The sequence below is a fragment of the Pelecanus crispus genome, chromosome 6 (genome assembly GCF_030463565.1).
Source record: "Pelecanus crispus isolate bPelCri1 chromosome 6, bPelCri1.pri, whole genome shotgun sequence".
NCBI lineage: Eukaryota > Metazoa > Chordata > Aves > Pelecaniformes > Pelecanidae > Pelecanus > Pelecanus crispus.
Window position 1 is genome coordinate 36497702 of NC_134648.1, and position 12884 is coordinate 36510585.

The 12884-nt window shown below is 44.7% G+C and overlaps 1 protein-coding gene across 1 annotated transcript; it reads right to left on the reverse strand.

Moving 5' to 3' along the window:
- Positions 1 to 243: 243 nt before the first annotated feature.
- Positions 244 to 11404, reverse strand: PLEK2 (pleckstrin 2). The gene is made up of 9 exons (XM_075713399.1): positions 11357 to 11404; positions 8736 to 8900; positions 7576 to 7757; positions 6724 to 6815; positions 6203 to 6390; positions 5593 to 5694; positions 4107 to 4190; positions 1754 to 1832; positions 244 to 726 (listed from the first exon to the last, which is right to left on the reverse strand). The coding sequence occupies exons 1-9, from the start codon at positions 11402 to 11404 to the stop codon at positions 599 to 601; spliced, it is 1068 nt and encodes a 355-aa protein (XP_075569514.1). The 3' UTR covers positions 244 to 598.
- Between the last annotated feature and the right edge of the window lie 1480 nt (positions 11405 to 12884).

The window sequence follows — 12884 nt, forward strand, 5'->3', positions numbered from 1 at the left end:
TTCCAGCATAACAGAGAACCAAAAGGTAGAGCAGACTGATGGACAGACAGACCCCTGATTTGTTTTGCGATAGTGATTATCCTGGCAGCTGGATTGCGGCTTAGCACAAGACTCTTGTGGTATACCAAGAAAGGCAGCCTCAGATACCAGGACCTTTCATGACTTTGCTTCAGTCAGTCTTAACTATTAAGTTTATGAGCCCCTTTATAAAGGGGAAAGGAGCTCTTGCTTTAGGATTTCTGCTTTAGGATAAAGCACAACCTGGATCTGTCAGATATAGACTGAATACTTGTACAGAAGAATTCTTTTCTTCCATCTTGGAATACTATATCTCATTGTTTCCTTGTAAAGCCCCGTTTTTCTGTATCCATCTGTTGTCTTGTCTCTTGGTTAGATGCTAGGTTCTTGGTGAGGAATTATTCTGGATCTACATGACTCCTAGGCACCTAGGATGCTGGTCTGCCGGGAATTGCTAGGTGCTATGGTGATACAAATAACAAAAATAGACTATCTAAGGGAAAAACAACACTCCCAGACAATGAGAGCAGGAAGCTTGGTCACAAATGTGACTTGTCATTTGTCATGGAGTCCACCTTACTCATGTCAGTGGTTTGATTGCCTCAATCCACTGTGCTCGCTCTGCCTTGGAGCTGGCCTGGATATAATAATGAATATCATTTTTGGTGATGATTTTGAAGAGGTTGCCTTGCACATTGCCCTTCACTCCTGCAGACAAAAAAAATGTGACACATCAGGAAGGTGCACAGAGAAATGCTTTGTGGCAGATATGAAGCTTCATAGAGAAGAGTTTTAATTCAGTGAATTAGGGTATCAGACCTTTCCACTTCATTATGGATAAGACATCTAAAGCTCGTGTCTTTGATTTCCCTTCTGCAAAATAAAGATACAGTACAGACACCCCTCACACAGACTGTATGAATGACTGTGTACTATGCTTCATATATAAAATAGCCACTGTTTAGATGGAGAATCTTACTTGAGTTATACAATGGAGGGATTAACTCCCTACCATTTTGTGCAGTAGATTAGATTTATTCCTGCCCATCTTCAGGTTCCTCTTAGCAAGTTCTGTTGTTCATCATGGCCTCCCACCCTGGACTGTATCTTTTTCAGACCCTGTCTTTTGTCTTTAGAAAGATGCTCCCTATTTGAGATCCACACGTTGTGCTTACTGTCATAAAATAAATTACTTTAACAGCAGAAACACTTATCTGTGAGGCTGAGGTTCTAGACAAATGCCTAAGCTAAGCATATTCACTAGCAGAACTGGTTTTTGTATTGCTGTCCTTATGTCTCCCCTACATTTGGGTTCTAGGAGATCAAAAAGGAAAAGGTAACAGCATAAGTAGAGAGAGACCACACAGAAAAGGGATTGCATCAGGGGATGCCTCAAGACTTTGAGTTAAACAACATCCGAAAAGAAGGCGTTTCCTCTTTGTCTGTTAACTCTGGAATATTAGTCAGTCTTAGGAGTGTCTCAGAGGTCATCTGACTGAGAAAAGCCCATAAAAAGGGGAACACACAAGTTATTGGAAACAACGCTAAAAAAAATCCCCTCTGGTATGGACAACCCAGCAGTATGGGGATTTTTTATGATATGCCTCTTCCATTGCATGCAAGGGGAGAGGAAAGGCGAGCCCACTTATGCATACAGCCATACACACAAACCCACACCCAAAGACTTTATTGCTATGGCATAAATATGTATGAAAGTTTAGAGGCTCGTGCTTACCTGCTGGGACTCCATTGTCCTCCAGAGCTGAGACAAGACAGCCACGAAGAGAAAATCCACCTACTGGCCTGTTTTCTTCCTGCAAAGGAAAAGGAAATGAGGCTTATCTGGAAAATATCATCATTAGAATAATTTCCCAGAGCACATAAATTATTTTTGTGAAGGTGGAGATGTAATGCCAGTCTGTGGTGGTGCATCCCCCCTACACCTTTTCTCTCTTCGACTGCTTTATGGCCTCAGGAATTTCTGCCAGACCGCGGCCTTTGTGTAGTGAGTTGGTCAGTTAGGCACCCCTTAATCGTACCAGAAACTCCTACATGGTTGATGCGGGGAGCGAAAACAATCAGTTATCCCCTGACAGCCTTCAAACATAACTGAGTGGAGCGGTATTATCATTACTGGAATTCCAGTAATTACTGACCTGGGTTGTGGCTCAGATGGAAATTGACTGATGACTAAAGTTAATCATCTCACGATCCTATAAAACAGCAGTCCTAAGTGAGGCCCTTTGAGCTCTGTGGGACTGCAGCAGGCTGCACCAGCATCTCCCTCTGAGTGTGATGCCTCTCAGAGCTCGTAAACTCTTAGTTTGCTAAAATCAGAGGTCCATTGCCGAAGACTGCCAGTGGGGCCTGGGCTGAAACCCTTCACTCCTTGAGGCTCAACCCTCACCCATTGAGAAATGCCAAGACATTCAATGTGAGTATTTCACTGAACTCGAGGGGAATTTTTAACAGGTATACCTTTATATATATATGTATATAAATATATATATATTTTCATATCTCTGTGTATGCATGTGTAAATCAATTTAAGTAGTCTGTAAATCTATGATTTAATTACAAAGTGAGTCTTATACTGCTGCTACATATATACATTTATATTATCCTTATTCGCATAAACCTTTGACCAAGTCTGAGACTAAGAATGAACCTAGTCGCTCCTAGACTCCTCTCTGAAAAAGAGTTTAGAAATCAAGGGGGTCTATTCTGAACCTCATGACTCAACGGGAGGGTCCTCCTTATCCCCTGCATCCATGATCTCTCTGTCAATCATTCCAACTCAGTGTAACTTAATTTTCCTTTGTGCACTTCTTCCATGTAGTGATAAAGTGAACCTTGCCATCTTTGAATTTTTAACCAAGTCGCTGTTTTGATTAATTTTGTCTAATCACTTTGTTAATTGACTGATGATTGAGTGCTATTAAAATATCACAATCAAATCCTGCGATTTGCCACAAGTAAATTCTAAACTGCTACTAAATCAGTGTGAAGTCACTCATTCACGACAAATTAACATAGTCAGCAGGATTCACAAATCTGCGTTCGCAACACAGTCCTTCCAGATATAAAACATCCACGTCACAAGAGAAGTCAATTAGGACATGTAATTAAATGCATTACTATGTTGTTTCAGTCTCAGGTGTTTCTGTGATGTGGCTGGGAATGGTGGAGACCAGTTAAAAGCACAAGGGTAGGCTAACAATCACATTTCAATCCTACGTACAGTCTTACCGATAACAACCTGTATTAAAAAAAAATATGTATTTCTGCAAGTTTTTAGCTTGCTGCTTTTCACTGAGACTGTATGGGGGAAAAAATGACTGTTTCCACTAGTAGGCTGGCTCTCTTGTCTGATCTTCAGGTTCTGCAATTCGAGTTTATAGCATTACAAGGGTGAGCTGCAGTGCAAAAAAAAACCCACAAAGAAACAGGCAACAGAAAATGAACCAGCTCCCTAAGCTCTTTTCAGTTTCTGTTTTCTTTAAAAGTCACATAAAGCATTTCTATACATGTTCTTTTAGCAACCCACTGGGCTTTGTGGTACCCTATGTATCTGGGGCTGATGGATCCACACGCCCTTCTGGGTTGCTCACATTGATTATTATACCTATGAAGATAAATCCTACTATTCCCTGAGCAAGTTTAAAACTGAGTAGCAGAAATTCCTATGAATACTTTGGCATCAAGGAGACCCTATTCAATGTTGGAATTAGAACATAAAAAATCCCAGTAGCAGTATGACCCTCAAATGGTGGGATGTCAGCCCAGGAAGTAATGGTCCCAGACCGTGGGGGCACAGCAGAAGACCAGTCCCAAGAAAACTGCTGCCCCTCAGCTAAGGAAAAGCAATCCCACTGGGGAAAAGACAGGAGGGAAGATGCAGGGGTAGAAAATCCTACAAGGACAACCTCCCAGGGTAAAGCCAGAGAGGTTTTATTCCCCAGGAAATGGATAGAGAAACCCAGAAGGAGATTTGGGTCAGAGAAACATTTACAGGATAGTTGTATTTTCATTATAATGTTTAGGTCTGTAAGAGGATTTCTGGGGATAGTAACTCCCCACTCACATACCTTAGTGGGGTCATAGTAGTGCAAAAAAGCAGGATCAGCTCTCAAAACAAATCTTCTCACCTTCCAGTTTTTCCTCTTGTGCCCCTGCAAAACAGAATAATTAAAGTTACCACCAATAAATACCTCCTGCAATGGCCATTTTCCTGCAGGCTGTAGGGGAGACCTAAATAGGTACTGAAAAAAGAGGGTTTGGAGCCAACAGAGAAAAATCTTTTCTGACATCTTAGTAACTCCCAGGATTTTCTGCTTAACATCCTTCTTCATACATCGATAACTCTTTCTCCACTCCCTTCCTTGTGCTGAGAACCAAGAAAGCAGAGTGACAGGATTATATATCTGATTCCTGCTCTTAATTTCAGATTAAATAGGGGTCTTGGATTAAAACCCGTGCTGTGCGTGCTCTGGGGGGATTACGTCAGGTCCTTTTGCAGCTCTCCACTCTTCCCCCCCAGCTCTCTCAGCTGCTGACAGTGCAGGGCAGCGCTGCGAGCCTGTGCCAGGCCCTGAGAGCATCCCCTGGCTCCTGGAGCTTTGGTGGTGGGGCTCAGGGCCAGCCTAGGGCTGGGGCCGCTGGGGGCTGCCCCTCACTGCTGCTGGCCATGGGGAGAGGCTCCTGGGCAGCTCTCATGCCCGGTGCTGATGGGGGGGGCTGCCCTGCCAGCCTCATGGGGATCCCCCAGCAGCTCCTGGCACCCAGCTTCCCGCCAGCTGCACCCTGGCAGCTGGAGGAGGGGGGGGTTGGGGAGCATGTGATGATCCAGTTTGCGCTACGCAAACATCGGAGCTCAGAGCAAAAAGCTCCAGAGCAGAAATGTGGCCATGCAGTGCAGGTAGGGTTCCCTCTGGCAGGTGGCTGTGTTATACTTTGAAACTGCGGGATTGAGTTTCGTCTTGTTCATAGCAAGGGTCAGAAACTAAATCTTGCAGACTGAGGGTGGGATCCTGTAAACAATTACTGCTAACAGGTAATTATGCCCAAAGAAAACAGGTCTCACCACCACTAGAGCATCCATGTGTAGATGAGTGACTGTCCACAGGTTAATGTCCACTTCACACAAATGTCAATCTACTCAGCTTTGAAATCTGTCTGTGGCCAGCAGAACGTCATTGCTGGTCGCACGACCTGGGTGGGACAGGTTGGACCAGAGGAACAGTGGATCTGCTTGGAAGTGAATGTAACACCTCTGGTGGGATTTGGAGTTTGTGTGGGACTTTTGCTTTTGATACTGTTTTATACCTTTCAGTATGCACTCAATATATACAAAATATCCGATTAATCCTGCCTGAGCAGCAAGTTCCGTAGCTCACTTCTTTGTAACTAGATGCTCTTCACCACACGATCTCTGATAGTAGTACTGACAGGCAAGTTAGCTCTGCTGGCCACAACTCTCCAGCCATGCTCATATAAGTCACATTTATTCTCTAGGAAACCCTAAGAGCTGTCATTTTTCTTGTTTCCCAGTGAAGGTTCAAAGACTTTATTTACCTGTTTCACTAAGAATCCTTGCTTCACAATTGTGCCACTTAATTCAGAGATATTAAATTGTAGCTCTTCCTTGGAACTGGTATTTTTCTTAGTGGTCTCAGCCTGCAAATAGGGAAAAGATGGTTCCACTTTTTAACTTAAACACACTCTTAAGTACAAAGTTCTGCATTTTATTTTCCTTGAGCTGTTTTTACCTCACTTTTCCCAAGTAAATTCTACCCCGTGCCCCTGCTGCTCAGCTCAGCAGGTCTGAGATTTACAAGCAACAAATTACAGCTGTAAAGCCTACACACGCACGGTGGCCTTGAGTTTAGCAAAACTACAGCACGGCCTCTGTTAAATGCAGACACAGCACGGCACCAGAGGGACACGCCCCTTTTAATGCCTAATTATGTAATTTGTAGATCCCTTCATATCCATGTAGCTATTTGTCTCCAGCAAAAGTGCAAGTGTTAGCACTTCTAAAAGCCTAGAGCTGCTCCTTCTGTGTCTGCTTTCAAAGCCGACATAATTTTGCCTTCGGTCACATGCTGTGCATGCCCCCTTTACTACTGCCCCAAAGCAAGTGAGGGGCAGAGGAGGTGCCTCTGTTGGCAGCCACATCACTTACAAACATGTACAGTGCGGTGGAGTCGTCGAGGAACTGCTCGGAGAGGTCACCATAGCGTGTGGCCTCAGTGCTGCGGGCTCCCACAGGCTTGACGAAGTTCTCCTCCATCAGCATGGATGCCAAGGTGACAGCCTCGAACCGTGACACAGCGAAGCTATTGGAGATGAGCCAGTCCACCAGGGCAGAACCTGCGGGGAGAAAGGCAGCTCTCATACCAAGGCAACGCGCTCTTCCAAGGTGAGACAGATGGTCTCCTGCCGCACAGGCCTTCATTTGCTGACACATTTTGGCACCATCACAAAGACTGTCAATGAAGTACAAGGTTGACCAAAAGTGTGGGGTCCTACATGTGCTTCCATATATCCAAAGAGCAAGAGAGAGAAGTGTCAGAGAACTTGGCTGTACCAGTACTTTCCACCGGGCCACAATTGATCCCACCATGAAGGCAGTACAGTAGCTCCCTTGTCACTGCAATGTGGCATGTCAGATGCAAGGAAGCTCTTTGCCTGCAGCAGGTGTACCTGTGAAGGTCTCTTTGTATCTGTTGCCTTGCTCCAAGTTGCGGGTCAGCTTAATTCCAGTACTGCTGTCACACATTCTCTCCACTATGTGGCTGTAAAAGAGAACACAGGACAATGTTAACAGAATAGAAAGACCTGCAGAAGCTGTCATGTACTTCTGTCAGTGCCTGGGATGCCTTAATGATTACCAACATAAAGATGGGAAACAGTCCAGCTACTCCCCCATAAGTTTTATCCTAAGTATGGTGTAGGAAAAATTTGTTGTCCCAATAGCTGCATTAAACAAGATGCCTCACAAAGTATCTTTCAATTTAAAGCACTTCAAACTGAGCTATAGTCAGCCTCCATTTACCTTCTCAACACAAATCAAATTGAAGTAGTTTTTTGCCTTCTTAATCAGTTCTCTGTTTCCTCTTGTTTAACATCATGCACCCTAAAAATCCTAGTCTGGATTCTGGCTATCAGCTTTGAAATCTCATCAACATGGCATGAACAATGTCATTGCCCGGTCTTTCCCTGACATTACATCTTCCAAGGTAATATGTCTCCCCGATGAGAACCTCTACAGCTGACTAGGAAGGTCTTCAAGCCAGCAGTGAGATGCCTGTGCAGAATCCACACACACTCACCGCCCCCCCCCCCCCCCCCCCCCACTCCCCCCCAAATGATGGTCAGGAAAAAGTGCATTCCTGTGCCCTGGCAAAAATGCGTGCAAACCTAGGGCAGAGCAGCCTGTTTAGAGGCTCCTGGCCACACGGGAGCAGATCTGTGCAGAGAGGAGCTTCCCCATCCATCAGCTCAGGCAATTTGCAGACTACCGCAATAGCAGAAGCAGAAACCATATACACTTACTGGAGGCTGATATTCTCTAGCAGTTTGAAAGAGTTCTTCATTCTGTGAAGCTCTTGTACCTGTACTGGGTGACCAGCATGAATAGCTCCAGTGATGTCCAAAGCCCAAGAGTCTCGCTCCTCCCTGGAGCAACATTCAAGGAAATAGTCTGTGTTGTTTTTTGTCTTTAGTTTGATGAGTAGCTGTGGAGAAAGTGCAAAGCAATAATGTCATTTAGCTATTGTCCTCCACTTGCATTTTGCTTCTTTTGGTACTGGCCCAAGTAACACAAGTAAGTCTGATATGGCATCCCACCTGAGCAGTACAGAATGATTCTTGGCCAGAAGGATGGTGGGCACGACTGGTTTTTTTTGCTTCCCCCCCACCCCAAATCCCTGGGTTTTCAGTTCCAAGCATGGTTTGCATGCATGGAGATTGTGGTACTTAAAAAGACAGCAGATCACCCAGATACTGGATTACATAGAAGTGTGCTGCTGACTATGGAGTTTTTCACATCCAGATCTCTAGTTTCTCAACTACAAACTCTCGCTAGCCTCTTTCTGCCATGACAAGTACTGAAATAGTCACCAACTTCCAGAGTCATTTGCCTTCTGGCCCCACTCAGGGGAAGTCTACATTGCCCCAGGTGAGCAGAGAAGTGCGGGAAGCACTTTGCTTTCCAGAGCCCTCTTGCTTGGAAACTTTCCACAGCAGTGAAGTCCCATTGGCAAAGGAAAAGGGAGTTTGCCCTGGCTGCCTGGGAATGCCCTGTGGACACAGCCAGGATTTAAGGCAACTACCAGAGATCATAAGTTTCCTTTTTCCCCATCCTCCTCAGATTTTATTGAGCTGTTTGTGTCCTCCTTCCACACACTGTTGGCCTGATGCATTTGCATTTATTCTTGCCACTGTGTGTGTAGGGGTGTTGGGTTTGGGTTTTTTTTGTTAATGGCTGTGACTCAGATTTGGGCACAGGGAACAGCAAAGACACAATGAGGGAGTTCATTGCTTGTCCTGGTTGTGCTGCTAATGGCAGCTTGCTTTTGGCTGGGCCTAATTCTGGAAACACATACCCCAGTGATATGGTTGCAGTAATCAAAGAAGTCAGGAGGAGAAGAAGAGACTAGGGAGAAGTTAGAAAGTGAACATCATTAAGAAGGGATACTTTTTTCCAGTCATACCGGTCTGTTCTCATATTCCAGGCATGGACAAGTAATAGTGCAGCCATCCAAAAGGATCCTGCCCTTTGGAGAAGGCTCCTTCTTGCCTCCTTCAATTTTGTAATACAGGAGCTTATCCTGAAGCAGAACGAACCATCTCACTTTCCAGTTACGAACAACATGTCCCTGGAGGGGAAGAAGTCCACATAGCTAACTTGAACACGAGCATTGAGAAATGACCATTTTTTCTTTTTTTTTTTTCTTTTTTTTTGGGGGGGGGGGTGGGTGTGTGTGTGATAATACCATAAACTGATAGGAAACTGTATGACAAGAAACACAAGAAGTTATCATGAGTCCTGTTCTCCCTGAAATACACATTTTTAGTAATAAAATAGCACAGCTGCATCACTATAAAATCATGGAACCATAGAAAGGTGCTTTGCTCTTTCTCCAGCAAGGACATCTTCTTTGCTGGACAGAATTGTTTCTTGCAAAGGCTCACATGAATTATCTCCAAGAGCTGTCATTCAGGTGTGCACCTGCCCGCTGACAGCTCTAGGCAGGAACAGGGCTAAATCCCAACCGCGTGAGGGCTCTTGGCGACAAACTGCTCCTCTCCAGTGATGCTGGGTGGTGTTTGATGTTTTGTTCTTTGTCATTTTGATGTGGCTGTAAGTGCCAAGTGGCTTTGAGAGTGCTTTGCTAGGTGAATTGGCTTTTCCTTACATCCCCTCTTACTGCTAATGAGTGCTTTATTTCTATCCTACCTGCCTCCAAGCTCCAGGGCTAAAACTTTCCCTGTGCTACTGTTTCCTGTAAAGGAAATACGCTTTTTAATGGCAAAAAGCTGAATGAAGGCTGCTGTCGAATGCCTCCTGGGTTATACCAGAATACAGACAAAACCTCTTCTTTCCCCTCTGTAAACAGCCCCCAGCTCTCTTCAGTCCGTCTGTACAGGAGAGCAAACCCAGTGAGGGCTGGCACTGACAGGCTCAGTCCTGTCTGACGGTGTCAGGTCCAGCTTCACAGCATGAGGAGCTGACTTGCATGTCTACAGGCGACGGAGCATTACAGCTAGCAGGCGAAGCACTGGGCAGAGGAAGCTCTGACACCTGGGAGAGGGTGGGCATAGCTAGAAGAAAGGAACATGCAAGGTCCAGTTGTGGCAGGAATCAAAGCTCATTAATTCTCTATGAGTAAAGGGGAAAAATTTCCAAGAAAAGGTGGGGTAATGAGTCTCTAAAATCCAGGGCACTTTAGATCTAATGTCTTCTCGTCTATACGAAATACAATTTATCTAACTTGGGTTTGTTCTCTCCTTCCCTTTGCCTTCTTCAGTGTTTTTTTCACCTGTTGTAAAGTCCCTTGGCCATTTTTCCTGAGAGTATGTTCTCTGCTATGGCTTTTTTCTTTCCTTCTTGGAGATTTCCTCTTTTTCAGGAGGTTGCCTTACTTTTTTTTTCTTTATCTTTACCTGACTTCTACATGTTTACATTACAATATATAATTCCGTCATTTATAATGCATTTAGATCATCTCCTTGCTTCTGCTCTCTTCTTAAGAAAGTTCTGTTTTCTTTACCTGATCCCACCCCTTCCTCTTTTTCTTTGGATCCCTTGTTCCCTTCTCCCTCAGTTTCCTTTAGGCATCTTCTTTGTGGTCTCCTTCCTACCAGACTCTGTATCTTGGTGATGTTGTACAGACTGCTGGCAGCTACAGCTCAGTGTGCTGCCAGTAACCTATTCCTCTCACACACTTGCTGCCTTGGCTTCCCATCTTGAAATCAGGAGTCACTTAAGAGCCACAAAATAACAACCATAGCCCAGAGAGGAGAGCAGGAGCTGGGACTGCTCTGCCCTCGCTGCAGAAGGGAGGATGAAGTACAGCTCGGGCCATGCAGCTCTTCTCCGCGTAGGGCATGGCTTCACATGGCTGGCAGCTGGCCGGGAGCCCTGCCAGGAGAGCTCCTGACCAGGATTCCCTTCATGTTAGCACCAGAAGCACTGCCACGTAGTGTAGAAAAGCATTTCCCAAGGCGTGGCAAAGCTTTGAACAAACCTTTGAATTGCATTTTTTTTTTTGTGCAATCAAGGACCATATTAGTCATTGAGACAGGGTCTTGGTACTAAAAGCAGCTTATGCCCCTTGCTAAGTTGTGCTCTTGTGTCCCAGCTATGACTGACGGTCCTATAGGGAGAAGTTTTGGAAAGGCTGAAATCTGTGACACCATCTTTCAGCTCTTTTCTCCACATTTTGGCTAAAACTCCACTTCCACTGCTGCCATGTAGCCATTTGCCAGGTAGTTTTTTTATGTGCTCTTTGCAGAGGCATGCCCTAGGTGCAGACATACTGGCTTTCTGATACCTAACTGAGTAATCCTAATAGCTAATTCACTTTCCTCTAGGTAAATGGCAATGCAGGGAAACTCGAGGGAGGGTAGTGAACACGTGCACTTCATGCAGTTCCCCCGGCAGGCATCTGCACAAACCTGGAAGAGCTCCTTTCCAAGGAGCAGGCAGAAGCCCCTCAAACCCAGTGCCCAACGGGCTGCCTTGCCATGCGCCCTGGCTCGATCCAGTCCCTGCTCAGGGGCTGCTTCCACCTTTGAGCAGAACCGCACGAAGGGGAACCGAAGCACTTACCCGTTTGACGAGGAAGCCCTCCTTCAGGACTCCAGCTGCTTCCTGCATCGTGGCCAGCAGGGAAGAGTGCCGAGCGCCTGCCGAGAAGCACCTGAGCCCTGGCAGTCTGTCGCTCTGCATGCCATTTGTTTAAGAAAGCTCATTTTTCTTTGCTACTCTCCTCCTCCAACGTGACGCAGCCTCCCTTCCCTATTTTTTTCTCCCTCTTCCTACCTATGAGACATTAGTTAAACAGTGAGCTGGCTCTGATACATTACCTGCCCTCCGGGAAGTAAAACAAAGGAAAGTCTGAAAAGGATCTTAAAAGAATTTCACAGAATTTAGTATAGAAAAAAACCGCCACCAAGTGACTTGGCCAATATAAGCAGCCACATGATGACAAATCGGGTATTGCAGGGGAGGGAGAAGCAGAATTATAAAATCGCACTCCTCAAAATTTCAGACTAATCTACCGCTTAAAATTTCTCATCTAATAAACACATCTCATAGGGGTTCTACAGATCAGAACACCTTAAGTGCAACATATAGAATATTAAGATTGCAAGGAGAATTTTACAAACCTTAAAATAATTTATTTTGCTAGAAATTTATTTTACTAAATTTTACTAAAGAAGCCCCAAAGCACCTAAAAGCCCACACTACTTTCATATAAACCAAGATTCTCAACTTAATATCCTAAATCCCTACATAAGCAACTATCAGGGCTTTGGGTAAAGCAGTCTCATCAATGAACACCAGGCAGTGACCTCTTGTAACTCCTGAGCACCTCTGAAACAGAGTGCCTTTTTTGTGCTGAATACGAGCTAGAGGTTTATTGCATTTTTGAAGACTTTGGCCATGATAAATCTGTTCGATAGATTTACCAAATCTTGTCCTGATGAAATAAACCAGTACTAGTGTTTCAGACAGCACTGCTGTTCAGAAGTAATAGTCTTTGCTGTACTGTTAGCATTTCCTGACTTGTACCAAAATTAAGGTGATATACGTGGGCAGAGCTAGGTGCTGTGATAAGAAACACTATGTAGACTATAACAAACAAAAGCACTCGTTGCTATGTAAAAAGGGAGTCCAGAGTTCAGTAAGACAAAGTGACTCAGGTATCTCTCAGTCTTTGCACACCGGATCAGATTATAGGTCACACTTTCATGTACCGAGGAAAAGGAACATACAAATAATTTCTTTATCTTTATACTATTTTTTATAACTTTTAGTGAGGAAGAGCAAGACACCGAAGAATTCAAACCTGGCAATGAACTGGAGACAACCCAGAGAACACTTCTGCAGAGATCATGAGAAATACAATGGTGCCTCAATGCTACTTAAGTTCGAAAAATTGATTGCTGTATAAAGAGAAAGCAGCGGGCCTGTATGGAAGTTACCTATGTAGCTCCTACTGTAGTCCCTTTGCCACTTTGGAAAAGGCAGGCAGCCACGAGGCAACTGCCTGCGTAAGTCCTATCCCCGTTATGTTTGTTCTTCAGTCCACCTAAAGTAATTACAGTAAGTTTAATAGAACACCCACAAGAGT